The sequence below is a fragment of the Lygodium microphyllum genome, chromosome 12, assembly GCF_053477565.2.
Source record: "Lygodium microphyllum isolate KBCC chromosome 12, Lygodium_microphyllum_v1.1.10, whole genome shotgun sequence".
Lineage (NCBI taxonomy): Eukaryota > Viridiplantae > Streptophyta > Polypodiopsida > Schizaeales > Lygodiaceae > Lygodium > Lygodium microphyllum.
The window spans coordinates 105,884,966-105,906,457 of NC_141146.1; the positions used below are offsets into that span (position 1 = coordinate 105,884,966).

The window sequence follows — 21,492 nt, forward strand, 5'->3', positions numbered from 1 at the left end:
GTAGCTTGTTTTATAACTAAAATGCTAAAAAAATAGTCAATTTTCAATCTTGCTTGGAAAAAATACATTAAAGGACGGTTTTATGTGAGCACTGGTCAGAGGAGAGTGATACTAGCTAGTAGCTACTAGCTAGAGGCCGAAGATAGAGAGAGAGAGAGACTCAGAGTGGACACTGGAGACTGTGCCACCCAGTCCTGATGAGACAGAGAGCCTCTTTCTACTTTATTCTCGTGAGACAGTGGACAGGAATGTATAATGGGGTTTGTGCAAAGGGTGCAGAAATCCGAGGGCAGAGAAGAACAAATCTCACTGCAAAACCCGACTCGACATTCATCATTCACCCACAACCAATTGCCCCAGAACAGTGCTGAGTCTGAGCGTCTTATCGCTAACCAACCTCAAATCGAATCTAGCTGCTCTCTGCAAAGCCTTGCATCTTGGTCCTTCCTGAATACTTCCTCTCGTTGCTAATCCTCTCTCAGTCTCTCCTGCTACTACTAGTCTGCCGCAGTTCCACTTCATTTTCTTAACTTCCATTGAGCAGCAGACACATCTCTCTCTTTCTCTGTCAAATGCTTGTACTACTCTCTCAGCTCATCCATCCTCTTCAGTTTGTAATATTCTTGCAATCATAGCTACTCACTTTTCTTATTCTCATTGTAACATCACTCACTCTCTCTCTCTCTCTCTCTCTCTCTCTCTCTCTCTCTCTGTGCCTGTGCAATGCTGTCCTCTCTTTGCTAACCCATCTTATTCAGCTTCCGATCTTCTTGCTGCCATAGCTCTTGATTTTCATAATTGCCATTGAACCACACACACACCCTCTCACTCACACACTAATGCCTGCTCTCTCTTCGTTTGTCCTCTCTTTGATATTCAGAAACTAATCTGCTACCACAGGTGTGCACTGTCGACTGTCCTCTTCTCAATCGGAAACACACACACACACACACACACACCCTCTCTCTCTCTCTGTGCCATGGCACGCCCGCCTTTCCTGTCCTGGAAAGGACTGCAATGGTGGTCGGTAGGCAGAAGAGTACCAGCTCTGTGCAAGATGTTCGTGAAGGCCAAGACAACATCCAAGCTCACGATGGTGGCAAATATCCTGAGGAAGAGCAAGAGAACTTCTAAAGCAACAACGGCAGCTCCTGCTTCTCCAGCCACTTTCTCGAAAACAACAGAAAAACCCTACTGCGCCGGGCCTTCTTCTTCTCTTTCTTCTTCTTCGGGCACACCGGCCGTGGTTGCCGCGCCACCGTTTCGCCTCTCCGGCGCATCCTCCTCGTACGAGAGGTTCTCAAGCTGCAAGATAGAGGAGTACGACGATCTGCCTAGGGTCTTGACGCTCGGTCGGACGTCCTCCGCCAAGGCCGCGCCCACCTGTTTGCAGCGGGAGGGTTCAGCGAGACGCCACTCTCGAGCCGACGGAGAAGCCACAGGTTCTGCCATGGAGGCACACCCGAGGGTTTCCAGGCAGCTGGGGTCGCCGGCTGCCATGGCCATGAGCAGACTCGTGAAGGAGACGCGGCTTGCGAGCGATCTGTTTGCAGGGAACCAGTTCCTCACTCATGTCACTGCGGCTCCGGTCGTGCTAGGCGAGGACCATGACGAGGTCAGGCCCTCCATTGGCCTTCATCACCAGCAGCACCATCATCACCACCATCTTCATCTCAAAGACAGAATCATCTTCTTCCTTTAGAGTGGCGCTACTCTCAGGTATCAACTTTCCATCTCCTTCGAGTTCCTTCAATCAGAGTCGCACGCAATTCTGGAGCTACACTCTTCTCAAACTGTGATGAGGAAAGGCATACCATTCAATGGCAATGATGATGAATTAATTAACGAGGGTTCAAGAGGCAGCTTACTTTACTTGCTGAGTTGCTAGACTTCCACAAACAAAGAGTGGGCATCCAATCATTAACCCTAAAGGTCTCTCCTTCACTCCCCCAGTTATGTCCCCATCCCTAATGGCTCAAATTCCCTAATGTGGCGATTTTGCAAAGATGGTGAAGTATAATAGTAGGCCCATCGTAAGCCTTTAGACTAGAAGTCCATCATGTATATTGTGGAAGTCACATTCAATGATTCAAATAGTAATAGGTGGCGAGAAACAAAACTCGTGGAGATTTCAAGACTAAACTTTTATGCTCACTAGTCATTTATATTGCAAAGATGATCATCATGTTAAAGTTACATAGAATGGCTCATAGGCTCCTAATGAGGAGCTATTTTGATGATAGGAGCTCGGCCTATCTTTTTGTCGTTCACACATGGGAGCCACTTATTTTACTTGCTCAAAAACCCATTGGCTCCTTGCATGATTAAGTGCAATGACTCTCCACCAGTCACTTTCGTTATGTTTTTCATTTTGTACAAGGTATTTACAATTCATTATTAATATTTCATTGGGGACAAATGTATCCATGATTCTCCCATTGATACATACATTTGTAATAACCAATCCATGACTCTCTCATCGAGAAGAGACATACATTTTCAATCACCAAGTAAGCTATTTAACATTGCATTAAAGTGTGCAGAACGTAGAAGCTTACGGATATAAAAAGTGAAATAAGCTCATGGACTTCTTTGGAACTACATCACAATTGACTCTCAAAACTCTTATATTTACAAGACTTGTAAGGCATGGTGTCCAAACTGCACACCTCAAAAAAGGGTGGGGGAATCTTATGAAATTGTAATAAAGCTGACATCTCATACAAGAAAATACACAAGATCTAACATCTAATGCTGACAATAACAAGAAATGCTACTGCCATAGCCAAGATCCATGTTCCATATGAGATGTACAAATGGGAAAATAGATGGTATGATGAGAATCAAGTGATGATAAGCTGTTGTAAAATACTCACCTTCTACAATGGTGGACAAGGATACTCACCTCCAAGTAGGGTGGACATGGATATGCACCTCCATGAATGGTGGGAGGATATGACCTCAAGAGCTCCACAAGGAGATGTATTTCAAAATGAAAAAAAAGTTTCCACATTTGGCTATACTCCATTATTTATAGCTAACTCTAATTAATGTGTCTAGCTCCAAAGCCTAGGTTAAATTTGCTTTATTACAAGCCATCCTGGCCTAAAGAAGCTTTGTCCTCAAAGCTTGAGAAAATGGGAAAGAATACAATGGATGAAATAGTAGATCAAAGCATATGTGGCTGAAAAGATCCCATGATCAATGAAGCTCCACAAGAAATCTATAGTGAATTTCTTGCATGCTGGCATAACCGGGCTACCATAGTAAAATAGGCATAACTTTCGATAGACACATCCAAATTGGACAAATGATATGTCATATTGAAGTATATGATGTAGACTACCCTCTCCAAGCAAAAATCCATGATTTTGACAAAGATAAATCATTTTATTCCATGACAGGAATTTAATACATCAAGCTGTATTCTGCAGGAAAATCCATATTCTTCAGCCTTTCTCCCATATAAACCATGAAGAAACCATGAGAACAAAGTATCATTAAGTTTTGTATGCAGGATGCCTTGCTGCAAATGACTTTCTCTTAGTATAAGACCATTCGGGTCATATGGAATATCGAGATAATAACCATCAAGAGAAGTAGGATTGTCATGAACCATAAATGTCAAAACACCCGGGTCAAAAGGAAAGAGAGAATCATCTCCATCATGATTACTCGGATCATAGGGAAAAGATATCTCATCATCATCATCATAAGGCATGTCTTCATTGATACTCTCATCAAAAGTATATGCATTCCAAACATTTTTCTCATGTACATCTCCATATGCATTCCAATCAACATCTTCTTCTATTGGTTGTAGCATACCAAAGTTGTCAATGGGTTGATAGAACCCATCATGTGTTTCCTCAATATCTTCATGTGATGCCTCAATATCTTCATGACATATATGATCAACATAATCCTCTTCAACATCATCATGAAATATATGTAAACCTTGAGTTTGCTCTTCTTGTTGTACACTAATGTACTCTTGATCAACTTTGTCATGTGTATCCTCTTGCTCTTCATCTTCATCTTCATCTTCAGCTTTGTCTTCAACTTCAACTTCATCTTCATTTTCATTTTCATTTTCATCTTTATCTTCAGCTTTATTTTCAACTTTGTCTTCAACTTCAACTCCATAAAACTCTTGTTGTTGAACTTGGTAATCCCCTTCTTCATATTCACTTAAATCCTCCAAAACAATGGCTGTAGCAAAATGTTTGTTTCTGCAGTAGTTGTCATGACTAGGAGTCCATTGTTCTTTACATTTATAGCATATGAATTGCTGACACATTTCCTTCAACTCTTGGTGAGGTATAAGCCTTCGTTGAATGCCATAGGGAGTAGGAAATTCTAGGAAAGCCGATACTTTAACATGTTTTGCCCTGCATACCTTTATGTGACCACAAATATCCTTCTCACCGCATTTATAACAAAACCTTTTTGAAGTGATATTCTCAAACATGCGACTTGACACATAGGTGCCATGTACATTGTTGAATGAGAAAGAATGGATGGGTTCTTCTTCTTCAAAATGATTATCCATAACGTATGTTGGCTGACCTTGGTACTCTGCATAGTGTATTCCATAGGTATCATTTGCTCCCATATTTTTCTCATTTGCATAAGGTTGATGCTGCCCATCAGTCTCATGAAAATAACCATGATTATGATCATATGAATGCTGCCCCATATGGTAATTCCCTGCATACTCTTGTTGACCATAAGGAGAATACCTATGAGATCTATCATCATAAGAACAATGCCCTTCGTGCACTTGATGTGTATAGGAATGATGATGATTAGGTTGTTGCCTTTGACTGAGCATAGGTCTCACACTTACATGTGTGTACCTCCTGTTATACATGCTGTCCATAGTGACCTACTGGTACAAAATCAGCCTTATCTTGAAAAATATAAGTCCAAATAAGGTGTACAATAGCTTGACTCGAAGCTTAAGATGTCTAGTATCAAGTAGGAATCTTGGTTTGAATTTAGGAGTAGCAATACCCCTCTCTGTTTAAGAATTTCCAGAACTGTCCACAGTGAATTGCTAGTGAACTGCCGGTACTAAATAGGCTCTAGCTTGAGAAATATGTGTCCAAATGAAGCGTTTGATAGTTCCACTCGAAGCTTGTGATGTCTAGTATCAATTCCAATTGTTACTTTGTCATTAGAATGATGCTACTAATTTCTGTAGCAACTTTCCCAAATCTGTCCCTGTTTGGATTGCACCCTGTTTGGCACTGTAATGACCCTATTTTGCCTCATAATCATTACTTTTCATCTAGGGAAAGTTGTAAGGCACTTAAGATCAGTAAGAACACTGATTAGACATGCACAAACCCTGCAAATACATCCTTGATACATCCAAGAATTGCTCTACAAATAGCCCAATTGATCCTTACTACATACTCTCAACCACTTGATCAAGCAAAAACCATAAGCATTGAGAACTCCAATAAGTTGCTTCAAGATTGAGCTAACCAAGAAACAAACTCCAATATAGCTTTAGTTGGTTGCAAGCTTCAAAGTACCCAATGAATTGAATCATACCAATTAGATTCAAAGGTAAGAAGATACCTAGTTACTCGAGCTTGCTTGATGAACTCCTCAAAGCCAATCTTGTAGTAAAATGCTAAAGAAACATTTATCTTTGCAAAATTCTTGTGATTGCTTGAACCAAAATAGTAGTATATCCCAGCATCATACTCTACTCAATAATGCTCCAATGGTTCTCCATGAACCATAGCTTGTTGAAGAAGAACCAAATGGTACAAGACTTTGTTGAATCTTCAAGAGAAGTGTTGATGAGCCTTCCAAGAGCATAAATGGATCCAGGATTTGAAGAAGAGCCCCAAATAATTTAAGCTCTAGGCAATATCTATGGTGTCCAAGATTTCCAACCTTCAAGAAATGGTCTAATACCTTCAATATTGATGAAGATCCTTCAAATATTGGTGACTCTTTCAACACATCTATTTCCTACTTGCATTTCACTATCAAATTGGCAAATTCTCTCAAGGACTAGAGGCTTTTCCCAAGAAGGCTTCACACAACTTCTTTTCCACAAGAACTTCGTCCAAGACAGAGCTCTCCCGTCCTTGGTCTATGAAAAGATTGCCAAGATAGTTCTTGCAAAGCTACAAATTGGGACTTTTGCAGAAGGATTGCAAAATTCTCGGCCTTTGACAGGAAATAACCCCATTAGCTACAATGCTTCTGCATTTCAAGACTACAATATCGTACAAAGGTGGAAACCACAGAGCATATTGCATCGCCAAGAACCTGGGGCATCTTTTCGATGGTTGATGAATGAATTCGGTGAATAAGACTTTGCTTCAATGTTACTCTCTGGTCATCCAGATTGAGTATTCAATTAATGCATCAAGGTTCACACACCTCACTGTCCACGGACACAGACTTTGCTTCAATGTTACTCTCTGGTACCCATAATTCTCTGAAACATCTTCTTCGTGCATTGCTCAGCTTTTCCTGATGTAATCAATGCTTGCAGGTACAATTCATGATCTGTTCCCAATCTCCAAGAAAGGGTAGGTGATGGCGATCATGATGAATCTCATTGGGGTTGGAGTTGACTTGAGCGGTGGATGGATGCTCGTCCATGGGAGACTGCTTATTTGAATGAGGATAAAGAAAATCAATGTGACAGCATGAGCAAAGATGTCAGCTATCACTCAGATGCTGAGACTCTTGAGCCAGGGAAAGAGAATTTTGGCCAGCATCCTCATGTGCCATAAGTTGAGGTCCCTTCACAGGATCCTGGTTTTGTGAACCAGCAAGCCCATGGGTTGCCACCTGATGAATCTCTTCAGTGGATTGGTGGTGCCATGTCCCCAATTCCACAAGCGGAGAAATCACTTTTGTTTCAACCACCCGTTATGACTCCACCTCCCCAGTCCCCAGTAAAAGTGCAAGTCTCTTCAGCACTTGTTTAGTCTAAGTCTAGCTCTTCAAGAGGAAGTGCCACTCACAATGGCGTAGCTGAGGCTAATGGCGATTCTGCTTTTCATCACATGATTATGAAAAATGATGGCCAGCTACTTGCTCAAGGCCTCACTTGCAGCTCTGCTGTTTGACCAAAATGGAAGCCCTGCTGAGTGAGAAACGCATCCAAACAAGGAATCTTTGAGGGGCTTCAAAGTACTAGACGTCCTCATAGATCACTCGCCATTGCTTGTCGCAACTCCCTCAACAACCCTGGCCTCTCCAAGTCATAAGTCGAGCCATGAGAACACCTACAAGGCGAGTTTCACCAGTGCACTCATAGACCTGTTCGGAAAATACATGGAGCCTGCGAAGCGACTCATTGGTCATAGATTTTCGGATCCTTCTATTCAAAGTGACATGAAGATGTGGCCATTTAAGGTCATAGCTGGGCTTGGCGATAGGCCTATGATTGTCATGCACTACAAAGGCGAGGAGAAGCAGTTCGTTGCGGAGGAAATCTCTTCCATGGTGCTTACCAAAATGAAGGAGATTGTCGAAGCTTACTTGGGGACTAGCATAAGAAATGTTGTGGTCACAGTGCCTGCATACTTCAATGACTCACAGAGGTAGGCTACCAAGGATGTTGGCATGATTTTTGGCTTGAACGTAATGAGAATTATCAATGAGCCGACTGCTGCAGCTATTGCCTATGGTCTGGACAAAAAAGCAAGCACCGTTGGTGAGAAGAACATGCTCATCTTCAATCTTGGTGGTGGTACGTTTGATGTGTCCCTCCTGACTATAGAAGAAGGCATCTTTGAAGTGAAAGCAACTATTGGTGATACGCACAGGAAATGCCAGAGCCCTGCGGAGGTTGAGAGTAGCCTATGAAAGAGCGAAGAGGACACTTTCATCTAATGCTCAAATAACCATTGAGATTGACTCCCTTTACGAAGGCATTGATTTCTATTCAACAATCACGCGAGCTCGTTTTGAAGAGCTCAACATGGATCTATTTAGAAAGTGCATGGAGCTCGTTGAGAAGTGCCTGACTGTGATTCTCTCAACAGCAGCCAGCGGATCTTTCCCTGGCTTCTGCTGCTGCTTTGAGGGTCCGCAAGTCCACGGGAGGCAAGCCCACCCCCCCTCGTGAAAGACCCTGAGTCTCAGAAAAAAAAACTAATGCCGTTGTCTCGAACTCCAATCCCCTTCTCTTTTGACAAGAAAGGCTCCAAACATGGCTTTAATTTGATGTTGACTTGTTTAAAATAGCAAGAAGACCACCATCCTTTGGCTAATAACCTCCATAATGTCTTCAACTATAGCCATGGATAACTGTGGATGTCTTGCCGTTAGACTTGACACAGCAACCAAGATCAATGTAACCAGATCTTCCATGAAAATGACATTTCCCATGGATCAGAAATCCATGCTCTGATACCAATGTAATAAAGCTGACATCTCATACAAGAAAATACACAAGATCTAACATCTAATGCTGACAATAACAAGAAATGCTACTGCCATAGCCAAGATCCATGTTCCATATGAGATGTACAAATGGGAAAATAGATGGTATGCTGAGAATCAAGTGATGATAAGCTGCTGTAGAATACTCACCTTCTACAATGGTGGACAAGGATACTCACCTCCAAGTAGGGTGGACATGGATATGCACCTCCATGAATGGTGGGAGGATATGACCTCAAGAGCTCAACAAGGAGTTGTATTTCAAAATGAAAAAAAAGTTTTCACATTTGGCCATACTCCACTATTTATAGCTAACTCTAATTGATGTGTCTAGCTCCTAAGCCTAGGTTGAATTTGCTTTATTACAGAAATGAAAGAGGGCCTCCAATATTTATTACTATATTTAATGTTAATTTATACATGTATTAGCTTTGAGAACCTGAATGTTAGCCAACACTCTTCATTTCAATTTCTTGAAGTTGTCTCATTGTTCAATACAAGACAACTCTTCGATGTTCACTACAACATATAGACCCAATAGAGATGTTTAAAGCGGCGGAATTATTCATGGAAAAAATTACCCCCGTCATCGCTATTCACATTGATATTAGTGACACGATTGATTCATCGCTATTAGTGTCGCTAATTGCGTTAGCGACGCAAATAGCGACGGTTGCAGAGTAAATTTCCGACGCAAATCGTGATGGTTATAGAGGGGAAAAGAATTAGGCTATATGCACTAAATAGTCCTACATAATTCATTTGCCAATGTTGCCTATACCTAATGTTAGAAAATTGTGTATCAGATTTAAAAAAAAATATTGAATCCTTTGATTGCAAAAGCAAGATATAATTAATTCGAAAAGGTATTTCGCAAGGAGCTTTTTCATCACTTGCTTAGGTCCGAGAAGAAAAAGAGCTTGTGATTGCAAAAGCTAGATATAATCAATTTAAAAAAGTATTACTCAAGGAGCTTTTTTATCACTTGTTAGGCCTAAGAAGAAGAGCTTCACTTCAAGCTTTCATTATAGTCAAGACCTTGAGGTATGAATAAGTCCCATTGATCTTTTTCTCACTCCAACTTATTCTAAACTTGTTCAAGTCTTTTTGGGGGAGCATTTGGAAATCTGTAAGAGTTATACCATGGTGTTGGAGCCCGAAACACTTATATAGGGAGTGGTAGTGTCTCTAAGCTCTACTTCTTCCTTTTTATTTTTACCTACGTCTAAGTCATCTTTTATCTCTTCTTTCTTGTCTTCACCCTCAGTCTCAATGGATGGAGGTGTTTTAAGATCAAAAGAATCAAGCTCATCCTCCCCCTTCTTAAACTCCATTTCTTAAGCTCAAACTAGTTATTGTACTCTAAGTAGATCCATGAAACAAACGACTTTCTCTTTACCAAGTGATTTGGTAATGATATTGGTTACCTGGTCTTCTGTCATTACATGAAGTAGATCAATCTGTCTTGCAAGTACCATTTCTCTGATGAAATTGTAATGAATCTCTATGTGTTTGGATCTAGCATGATAGACGGGGTTGCTAGCTAGCATCCATATACACCTCAGGTTGTGTACATAACCCTCACGCTACTCCATATATACCTCTTCAAGCAAGTCACTATTTTGGAATGCATTTTTGACATCCATTTTTCATAGTTTTCAGCCCTTAGAAGCCACTAATGCAATGACTATTCTCACCATTTCCATCTTGGCAACCGAGCTGAAAGTCTCCTCATAATCTAGGTCGTATTGTTGTGCATATCCCTTTGCGACGAGCCGGGCTTTATACCTTTCCAACGAACCATTTGACTTGCATTTCTCTTTATAAATCCATTTTCTTAAAGACATTGAGTACCTCATCCTTGTACTTTCGAATGTACAGCCACGTGTATTAGTTGAAATCATCTATCCAACTGACACTAGATTGGCGGGTTCCCTCATTCTTCTTTGCAGTCGTCCCCTCTATTTTTGTGGTGTATTGGTGGTGGCAACGACCTCTCTCTCTCTCTCTCTCTCTCAATCTCCCTTGCGTACGTTGATCTCTCTCACTTCTTCTCTCTATACACTCTTCATCAACAAAAAGAAAGAGAGAAGTAAAGAAAAGAGAAAAACAAAGAGAGAAGAGATAATACACTTACTTCAAAGCTTGAAAAAGAATCCTTTTGCACTTCTCTCCTTCTTCTTCTTCTCCTTTACGGGTTCCCTCCTTCTTTGCAGTTGTCCCCTCTCTTTTTGTGGTGGATTGGCGGTGGCAGCGACCTCTTTCTCTCTCTCTCTCTCTCTCTCTCTCTCTCTCTCTCTCTCTCTCTCTCTCTCTCTCTCTCTCTCTCTCTCTCAATCTTCCTTGCGCACCTCTCACTTCATCTCTCTATACATTCTTCATCAACAAAAAGAAAGAGAGAAGTAAAGAAAAGAGAAAAACAAAGAGAGAAGAGATAATGCACTTATTGCAAAGCTTGAAGAAGAATCCCTTCGCGCTTCTCTCCTTCTTCTTCTTCCCCTTCACGGGTTTCCTCATTCTTCTTTGCAGTTGTCCCCTCTTTTTTTGTGGTGGATTGGCGGTGGCAACCCTCCCCCCCCCCCTCTCTCTCTCTCAATCTCCCTTGTGCACGTTGATCTCTCTCACTTCTTCTCTCTATACACTCTTCATTAACAAAAAGAAAGAGAGAAGTAAATAAAGAGAAAAACATTCTTCTCTCTATACACCATTAGGGCAAAAAACGCTTCAAAAATGGCACTTGTAAGAAAGTGATTAAGTTGCTAATTAGTTGAGGTTTAGGAAGAATAAAACCTCTAAATTTGGTTGTCCAGATGTGATTAATGAGAGAATATTTGGTTCATTGAAGAGGTCGGCCATTAATTGCCCTCATCTTTTAATCCAGGTCAGGGGTCACCTTTTCGACCGTTTATTGTCTTGGAACTCGAGAGATTTTGTATTTTCGAGATTTTCGTACGAACTTCGCATTTGTTTGCTCCCGCGTTTTCTTTCTATACACTATTCTCTTTTACCATTCCTTTTGCTGCACTTGCTTTCTATCACTGTGAGATTCTTGCTCGGTTCATTTGCTAGAATGTCTAGCAATACTACTTCAAATAACACAGGCGCAAGCACACGTAAATACAAGCTATCTATTCAGCTAGATCCGACTTACACATCTTGGAGAAGTATACATCATCGAGTATTGATAGATGAGATTGAAGCCAACAGGTTGCGAACACAAGGAATGAAGCATATAGATTTGTGGGTGGATGGAAATATCTATCCCAGGGATCCTTCTACAGGTAAACCACCTCCTTTTTTGAATGTCCATGACTATATAAGATATGCTGGAGAAGGTTATAATGGAATGCTTGGCTACTGTATGAGGTTATACTCTGCATCTTACACATATATAGCCCAAGTGCACGAAATGAAAAAAGCACTAGAAACTACACAAACAAAAAGTTTAGAGTTGACAAGTCAGATTGATATTTTGAAAAATGTTAATAATTCATTGCAGAATAAGCTAATACGCTTGAGAGAAACTCCAGTAGGATTTAGAGAGAGGAAGAGACCGTTAAAAAATATAACCAGCTTGTGTGAGAGAGCAAAGAAAAGGAGACTAAATCTTACAAAGAAATATGTCTCTAACATATTAGGCATAAATATCCGAGAGAATGAGGAAAGAATCAAACTTTTGAAGGAAACCATGAATAAGAAAGACATTTTGAGGATTCTTAAGTCACCAGAAAATGTGGATTTGAGAGGTCCAACTCTGAGAGAGTTAGTGAAGGATTTAAAAGGCACAGTGAAAGCAAATGAAATCGTAGAGACATGCGATACTGTGGGTATAAGTCGAAAAGGTTACCGTGCTATCTCTGGATTATGGTTTAAAAATCTTAAACGCAATAGGGTAACTATATTTGGATTGCCCCGAGCCCTTGCAGTTTCCACTGCAAGAATTTCCATGAATCGCAAGATTCCACATGTTTTTGGAGATTACTTTCACATCGAAAGGTCTATGTCCTATGAAAAATAAAAAAAACAGGCAATTTTTGATTACAATGAGTTTAACAATATATGGGTTGATCTAAAAAAGGTGCAAATTGCAATGGTTCACATGTATAAAATCACAGTAGAAGAAAGTTATGGTGTTCTAAAGTTTGCCTTGAAGTTGGATGAAGCACAGATTCAAAAGGGATAGAAGATGGAAAGAATTAGCATTTGCCTCATGAACATGGCATTGGACCATGGCAATGGCGAGGGCAAAGCTCCATTGCATAAGATCCAATCCGAGATGGAGATTTGGTGGATTGGTGCAGCCCAGGTACCAATTGAAAATCATCAAACGTTGAAATGGTTGTTCAACCATACAGGTATTCCAAATATCATTAAGTCTCAAAGTGAAGGCGAAATGTTGGTAGTTGATGGGGTTGGTAAATTTAATGTGGAATGGCATATGAGTGCTGATTTGAAAACTATCAAATGTATGCTTGGAATATGTAATGGTGCAAATACAAAATATCCTTGCATTTATTGCATGGAAAGTATTGGATCCAAAGATTGGAGTAGTTTGCGACCAGTAAGAAGAGCCCCAAATAGAGACTCTATAGATTTGAGTAAATTTAAAAACATAGAAGACATCTGGGATCCCATTCTTTCCATCTCTCTTAAGAATGTTCATATTTGTACTTTGCATGCAGAGATTATAATAATCGATAAGCTTCTCAGGTTGCATCTCGACTACGTATATTCCATTAAGCCATTATCTTTATCAGATGAGTGTATTGATAAATGCGAGGCATTGCTATCGAAAATGGGATTTCATGGGGGCCAAGTTCACTTAAGAAAGGATCCAATACTTTCAGGAAAAACAAGAGATATCTTGGCCGATGTCTCTATGGGAGGCTCAAAAGCTAGACGATTCTTAGGAAATCATTCAGGAAAGCAGGTGAATGCGGCTTGGGAGTGTTGGAGAGAGCTATGTGAGATCACAACAAATGTTGCAAGCACGCCGAGGCTTGCGTTTCTTAGAATGGAGGTCTGGATACACCTTGATGTTTTTCTGAAACTCCTCAGGCAACATAAGACAACATATACATATGCGGAAGAGTTCAAAAGATCAATCACAAAGCTTGTTCAGGCGATAAAAGAGGCATGGGGAGAAAAAGATATCACTTTTTATCTGGTAAAGTAATAATTATTTAATATCGGCTTATTTTGACAGGTTTTTCAATTGGTATAAAATTTGTGTTACTTTGTATTGCAGCATATTCTTCATATTCATGGACCTTTCTTTGTGGAGGAGCATGGCCCCTTAGCAACTTATAGCAACCAAGGCATGGAAAAATCCCACTATCAAGCACGCACAAGTTATTTTCGAAGCACAAGGCATGGGGGAGGAGTTACAAAAAGCAATGCTTTGGAGGAGCTATTCAACTGGTTTTTTCGACGACAACTTCAAAGAATGCAAATAAAAGACGGCAATGACACATGAGCAATCGCACTTTTATATATAAGAAAGAATATATACAAAGCTAGTTTTCCAAAACCCTCACATTCTCTTCCTCCTCAGGAATCTTTCCTCTATAACGTAGAAATTTTTTTCTCTTGTAGCCAACTATAGATTTTACATCAGTTCTGTCTGCAGCTAAGGCGTAGGATGAAAACGCCAAAAAGTATCCTGCTCTAGAAGCGGAGTAACCTGGACCGTAGCCAAAAATCCTAATTGCTGCAGTCTTTTCCAAAAACATTATTTTGTGGGCATTATATTGTAATCCTGAGAAACCTAGAAGCCTTGTAAGAGCTTTAATACAAAGTATCGGCCATGCTGCGTCCTCTGAGAAACTACTATGAAGTACAAAAAAGGATTCAGGGTCAATCCTAGCCAAGTAGTGGCCGAGTGCAATGTCTTTGGTGGTGTTACTAGCAGCTGTCGATCCTTTGCCACGCCCCAAGAAGTTATCTGTATCGGCAATCTCCAACTGCAAATAAAAGCCATACTGAATGAGCATGAAATGTAAACCTACCAATGTGTAAAAGCAAATTCAAAATTATCTTACCACTTGATTTTCATCGTACTCCAATCTAAACGGATTCCATAAATTAATTGATGGTGCTGTCTCATTGGTGTTAGTCAATTCTTTAACATATTCAGACTCCTCTCTTCCAAAATTGGAAATGCCGAGCTCGCTTTGAATGCGATCGAAGTCCTCATCAGTAATACTCAACTCCTTTTCAGCTTCTTTGGCCTTTTTAAAACAAAGAGAGAATGCCTCACCAGCATCAATAAACTTATCATCTAGAGTTTCTTTATCAAGTTTCAGAATCTCTTCCTTTGTTTCATTTTCTGTGTCAATTATCCCATTAGCAGCATCAGATGCCTCTGCAATGATTGCAAGACAATAATCTTCCCTGAGATTAAAAAGTTTTTGAATATCTGATAGTAAAATATACTCCTTGTCCTTGAAAGGTATACATGGCAGGGAAGGAACAATATGGTGAGAACTCTCATCAGATTGAGGGTTTGTATCTCCTTGGCTCTCCTCAATGATAGTCTCAGCTTTGAAGTGAGCAACATCCAAATTCTCAGTAATGGAAGCCTCAAAATCTGTATCTACAACCTCCTCTGTTTCCCTTTCATCTGCCAGATCATCCAACATGCAAAAGCTGGCACTCTTTGCTCCTTCCAACTGTTGCTCCTCAGCTTTCATAGGGTATTTAACAAGGGTGAATATAATAAAAGCAACAGATTTTCTCATCATCTTGCAGTTTTTGGAATGAGTGCAGCAAAATATGTCTGTTGAATGAAACCTCTCCATAGAGTGGGCCCTGGACTTCCTAGTAAATACTGCCTTTTCATTTCCTGTTGACCCAATGGGAATATGGACATAGTCAATTGTGCCAACTTCAACAGAAGGACCTGCAAGAGTTTCAAACTCCAAAAAGTCCTCCATAATATATTTTTCACAAGATTTCAGAACTTTGTCAAGTTCCCAATCAGGATTAAAAATATTTTTCACAACTCCATAGAATGAGAGATCCATTCCATTCTGAAGCATAAAATCAAGTAGCCTCTCTGATGGAGTGATATCAATGAGCTCTGATACTCCTTGACCTCTCACTACTGGCGTTCGCTTCCCTGGAGATGTACTTGGCTTTCTCACACTGGTGGCAGAGGATGGAGAGGAAAAAGAATGCACAGGCTGATCAGCTGTTGATGCACTTGACCCTTTTGAAAGCCTTCTTCTTTTACCAGTTCCTGAAGAAACCTTGGATTGTATGGGTTCAAACATGTTTCCAACTTCTGACGATACGACGTGATAAGAGAGAAACGATTCAGACGGAAAGGCCCCCTCGCGCCGTATCGGTGATCCCAGTAAGAAGCGGAAGAGCCACAACAAAGGTGGTCACACGAGCTTCAGGAACGCTGAAAAAAGACTAGATCTACAGAACCTCCAAAACGAAGCGAAGAGAGGAAAGCGAAGAAAACCAACAGTCGCCCTCGCGCTGTATCAGCAATAGAAACAAAGGTCAGAAACCGAAAAAAGCCGTACAGATAAGAAACACACCCTTATGTAGGCGCGGATTATGCCACCTGGCAGTACCCGTTAGTGTCATACACGTGGCAGTAGCCGTTGGGCAACACGTGGCCGAAAACCACGTGGCGAACAAGTGGACCGGTCATTACTTGACACGTAGCATATGGACCATAAATGCAGATACGTGGCACAATCAGTATCGGACACGTGTCATGATTTACCTGGGTATATAAGTGGTCATTTGTCCGACGTGTACACTTTTCAATTCTCGAGCTCTTCGCTAGCAAAAAGAGGTGTGCCGATACGGAGCGAGGGCGTCCAAACGGTGAGTTCATTTTCTCCTAATTGCGCCGTATCATCTTCTCATCTCCGATACGGAGCGAGGGCGTGCAAACGGTGAGCTCGGTTTTTTCTAATCGCACCGTATCGTCTTCTGATCTCCGATACGGAGCGAGGGCGCGCAAACGTGGTGGTCGTTTTGTCCTAATCGCGCCGTATCATCTTTTGATCTCCGATACGGAGCGAGGGCGCGCAAACATGGTGGTCGTTTTCTCCTACTCGCGCCGTATCATCTTCTCATCTCCGATACGGAGCGAGGGCGCGCAAACGTGGTGGTCGTTTTCTCCTACTCGCGCTGTATCATCTTCTCATCTCCGATACGGAGCGAGGGCGCGCAAACGTGGTGGTCGTTTTCTCCTACTCGCGCCGTATCATCTTCTCATCTCTGATACGGAGCGAGGGCGTTGTTCCATTCTGCTCGCTTTGTTCATATCGCGCCATATCGGAATTGCTCATTTTGTCACTTTCCTCGCCAGTTTGTCTTTCAGTTTGTCCTTCTGGTTGTTATTTTACCTTTTCTAGATGGCAAGGACAAAGCAAACTGCAAGAAGAGTGTATTTAGATGGGAAGGACAGTGGGGGTAGAAGAAAGTTAAAATTTGATGAATCTAAGGGGGTAGAAGAAGCTGGTCCATCACAGGCTCCAGAGCATTTTACAACAGAAATCCCTCCTACACCAGGTGTTGTCCTTACATCTTCCATAAATGTTTCTTCACCTGAAGTTGAGGAAGCAAAGGATGAGGCTAACCCTGTGAAAGATTCATTCCCTACAATGGTACCTGAGCCCACATCCGCTGAAGCCACTGAACACCCCAAGCCACAGAAGAGGAAGAGGAAGTCCAGGTTCTTCTATATGCAAAGATGTTTCAGTGAGATCAGGAAAGCCCAGAGAGCTATACAGCATGTCATTCCAAAAGCTGCTTTTATAAGGGTGGTTAAAGAGATCTCTGATAGATTGTCTCAAGTGGCAACTGTCTCTGGTCTAAATAAGAAGTGGCAACTCTCAGCCATTCTTGCCCTGCAAGAGGCCGCAGAAGATTTTGTTATTGATTTCATGAACGACGCTTACATTGCTGCTGCCCATGCTCATAGGATCACCCTTATGAATAAAGATTTCAGCATCATTAGCAGAGTGAGGTATAGGTTTGACAAAGTCCTGAGGCCCTTGCCTTCCAATGATCAAAAAGCCTTTGAAATCCTTAACGTTCCCCCAAAATTGTCCAGGAAAGAGAAAAAGCTAAATGTTGAAGATGTTACTGACCTTTACCCTACAAGGGGTGCCACCCAGCAAGAGGCTTTCTTGAGTGAAAAAAATCAGGAGGTGTTTGAAACTGAAGACGATGTTTACAAGAGGAAAGCCGCATCACTTGCTCCCGTCAACAACGAGAGGATGGGCAAAGTGTATGGGCAGATTCTTGTGAATGTTGCTGGGGAATCTGAGGAGAAATATCTTAGTATATCTCCCGAGGACAAGCCCATGTTGGAAAAAAGGGATCTCCAACTATCTGATTCCGTGGTATTTTGTTGCATAAGGTAAGGTTTTTTGTTGCATAAGTTAAGTCTTTTCAATTATATTTTGGATGAAATTGGTATTGAATAGCTTTTGCTATTATCTGCAGGGCATTGGTGTCCTCTCTCACTCTCGATATCCGAAGAACCATATACATTGTTGATCCACTTCTCTCTGTGGGACTTTTTGCAAAATCTGGTTCTAATATTTCACCATTTTTTCGTAGCTTCGATAGTGTGAGAAATTACCACATCTTTTTCCCTTATGTAGAAAGGTATTTTTCTTTTACTGTAGAGGAGAATTTATGTTCATTTGCTTTCACCCTTCTACTCACCTCTTTTATGAATTTGCAGAGGGCATTGGAGTCTCATCTACATTAATTGTCTTTCAAGGGAAATTATCTTTATGAATTCTCTCAGCGGTGTTCACGGTCAAGCACGAATGTATGTTGGAAGAAAATTACTTACTTTGATTTCTTTTATAAATAATATTTTGAACTTACAAAGCTTCCTTTTGCAGTGCTGCTAGACTCGTTTCTACATTTTTGGATACAACATAGGAGGATCTTGCTGATCCTCAAAGGCCGTATACTTTTCTTCTACAAGAAGTTCCATTGCAAAGCGATGCGCATTCTTGTGGATGGAGAGTTATCTCAAACATTTGCAGAACAGTGGATTCAAAGCTGTTACAAATAGAAGGAGTGAATGTAAGTTTATTTCATTTGATGTTTGTGTAACCCTTATCATGATGTCTTTTCACTAACTTATAACATTTATTCTTACAGTGTAGAGACTATCCTGAATCATATGTTTGGTGGATAAGGGAGAGATGCATCGAGCTGATTCTAGACAAAGCAATCACACCGTATGATCCTGACTCCCCTCTTCCTCCCAAAACTTCAATGGCAAAGGGCACAAGCAAGGGAAAGGTCAAGGGAAAGGGTAAGGACAATGGTAATGGTAAAGACAAGGGCAAGGGAAAAGGCAATGGGACCACTGCTGCAGAGTCTAAGAAAAAAGGAATGCCAGTGCTCTCTCCTCTTAAATTTGATCCATCCCCTCTTAAGCCCCAAGAAATGAGACTACCTGTAAAGGTCAAATTTTTTCAACAATCAAAGAAAGGCCCTGTGAGGAAAAATATCTTTGAAGAAATCGATAAAGAATGAAAATAGCAAACATAAGCATACACGAGCCATTTTATTTTGGCTTTGTACATTTTTATGCAATTTTTGTACCTCATTGTGTAATGAAAATTTTCACTTGTAAATCGAATGTAATGTACATTTTATACATGAGCCTTATTATTTTGGCCTTGTACATTTTCATGCAATTTTTGTACCTCATTGTGTAATGAAAATTTTCACTTGTAAATCGGATGCAATGTACATTTTATTTATACACATTCGAAAGGCGACTTGCTTCACGATAGCTTATGAAGTTCCTATTAAAAAATATCTTGAGGATAGTCTGTTAAGATAAATTCCTGCCAAGTTTTCATTCTTAAGGTCCCAAACTCACAATTGTGGGAGACAAACAACTCGTACAAAAGAAAGAGCGCTCGGCTCTTTTACCAATTGTTACACCATTCACTTTGAACTTATATCTAGGGGATGTATTGTCTAGCAATTCCAAGGTATCCCTCACATCTTTCAGACTCCAATTGGAAGTAACACTCACCTTCTTTACTTCTTCATGCGGAAAAACGTGCACCACAAGTTTATATGTTGTGTTCTCTGTATCAAAATCCAAGGGAACCCAAATACCCAATCTTCGTTTGTATCGCCTGTAATCAAAGGCCAAAGCAAGATTTTGGCGAGGGATACTGTAAGCCAAAGCCAAGGATTGAGGGCATGCACTGCACCTCAAGATATCACCTTTATAATCGCACTCTCTAGATTTCCAATGCGTCCCTATAGCGTTGTCCAAATCCTCTTCCGAAAAGTTTCTACTTAACCAGGATACCTTCGTTCTTTGTAAATTTGCTGTTTTGAAGCAAGCGACGAAGATATGGAGGGGTACAAACCATGATAAACGTATTCTTCGTGAGATCCTTCCAGCTGTCATGGACTTTTTAATATCCTGAGATATTTTGAATTTGAAACTCTGCACTGTTACCTTGTCAGGAATCTCCCAATTTAGAGATGAAAGACTTGGCAATGGCAAATCTTCGATATTCCCATACCTATCCACTTTAGAGGGAACCACATACTATGCATAATATATAAAAACCTTGCATTCACTATAAAAAGACACAGTTTGATCGGCATAAATAATGTCTGCCAATACCTTATGAATGGCATGGAAAGTCCCACTTAGGCTTTCCACAGGTTGCCATTCAATACTTGTTGACGGAAAGATATCTACAATGACGAACCGTTTGTTAGAACTTGCATAAATGGAAAAGAATTATATACGTTATTCAACTTATAACTTACAATGTGTTTGTTGGGGAACACGTTCGTTTGGAGGCAAGTGCATATCCTTGACCATGTAAACATGTTGCACCTTGACAAACCAGCCTTCGGGCATAATTTTGAAGGCAATGATACGCCCCTTCCAGTGATGTTTTATATCTTCTCGTTTTCTTCTTTTCACCTTATGGGAGCCCTTGCAAGATGGCAGCATGGTAACCCAATCATTTACAGCAAAGGTTTTGGGCTCAAAATTTCCATCTACTCCCTGGCTATAGACTGTGCAAGAGTGTATTAAACGAGAAGGGCGCCTGGAGGAAGCCATGAAAAGAATGAAAGCGCAGAGAAAGAAGCTCAAAGAGGGGTGAATGAACTAAAAAGTAGCGCCAAGAACCCAAATGAGTATGTATTGGGCGCCAAAAACAATATTGAAAGATCTCCCGACTTTCAAAAAACTCATTATTAATTTCATCACATCTCTGTCATGTATTTTGTCAGATTTGTAAGTAAATAACGTCTTTGGGACTCCAAAACATGTCAGACTTTAGGGGTTTTGGCTAAAAAAGAAGAGAGAATCACGAAATGGACTCCACTATCTCTAAAAAAGAGGAGACAAGAATACCATATTCTTGCACACGTGGCGAACTCTCTTTGGCCCTTTCCTTAATCCCGTGATTAACAAAAGTGCATTTTTTGAAGCGTTTTTGGCCCTAATGCTCTTCATCAACAAAAGAAAGAGAGAAGTAAAGAAAAGAGAAAAAAAAAGAGAGAAGAGATAATGTACTTATCTCAAAGCTTGAAGAAGAATCCCTTCGCGCTTCTCTCCTTCTTCTTCTTCTCCTTCGCGGGTTCCCTCCTTCTTCTTTGCAGTTGTCCCCTCTCTTTTTGTGGTGGATTGGCGGTGGCAGCGACCTCTCTCTCTCTCTCTCTCTCTCTCTCTCTCTCAATCTCCCTTGTGCACGTTGATCTCTCTCACTTCTTCTCTCTATACACTCTTCATCAACAAAAATAAAGAGAAGTAAAGAAAAGAGAAAAACAAAGAGAGAAGAGATAATGCACTTACCTTAAAGCTTGAAGAAGAATCCCTTCGCACTTCTCTCCTTCTTCTTCTTCTCCTTTACGGGTTTCCTCCTTATTCTTTGCAGTTGTCCCCTCTCTTTTTGTGGTGGATTGGCGGTGGCAACGACCTCTCTCTCTCTCTCTCTCTCTCTCAATCTCCCTTGCGCATGTTGATCTCTCTCACTTCTTCTCTCTATACACTCTTCATCAATAAAAAGAAAGAGAGAA

At 40.8% G+C, this 21,492-nt stretch overlaps 2 protein-coding genes across 2 annotated transcripts; both read left to right on the forward strand.

Moving 5' to 3' along the window:
* Positions 1-123: 123 nt before the first annotated feature.
* Positions 124-4,022, forward strand: LOC148028136 (uncharacterized). The gene has a single exon (XM_087689816.1). It carries the CDS (start codon positions 980-982, stop codon positions 1,700-1,702), a length of 723 nt encoding a protein of 240 aa, XP_087545942.1. The 5' UTR covers positions 124-979; the 3' UTR covers positions 1,703-4,022.
* A 3,604-nt stretch (positions 4,023-7,626) lies between these two features.
* Positions 7,627-18,962, forward strand: LOC148028137 (uncharacterized). The gene is made up of 6 exons (XM_087689922.1): positions 7,627-7,830; positions 16,899-17,818; positions 17,905-18,069; positions 18,149-18,238; positions 18,315-18,501; positions 18,580-18,962. The coding sequence occupies exons 1-5, from the start codon at positions 7,627-7,629 to the stop codon at positions 18,352-18,354; spliced, it is 1,419 nt and encodes a 472-aa protein (XP_087546048.1). The 3' UTR covers positions 18,355-18,501; positions 18,580-18,962.
* Positions 18,963-21,492: the final 2,530 nt, after the last annotated feature.

Excerpts from the sequence above, each read along its gene's own strand:
- LOC148028137 (XM_087689922.1), top strand. The coding sequence starts at position 7,627 with ATGAGAATTATCAATGAGCCGACTGCTGCAGCTATTGCCTATGGTCTG. Across the intron at positions 17,819-17,904 it reads GTGGTATTTTGTTGCATAAG|GGCATTGGTGTCCTCTCTCA; the intron begins GTAAGGTTTTTT and ends TATTATCTGCAG. Across the intron at positions 18,070-18,148 it reads TTTTTCCCTTATGTAGAAAG|AGGGCATTGGAGTCTCATCT; the intron begins GTATTTTTCTTT and ends ATGAATTTGCAG.
- LOC148028136 (XM_087689816.1), top strand. The coding sequence starts at position 980 with ATGGCACGCCCGCCTTTCCTGTCCTGGAAAGGACTGCAATGGTGGTCG.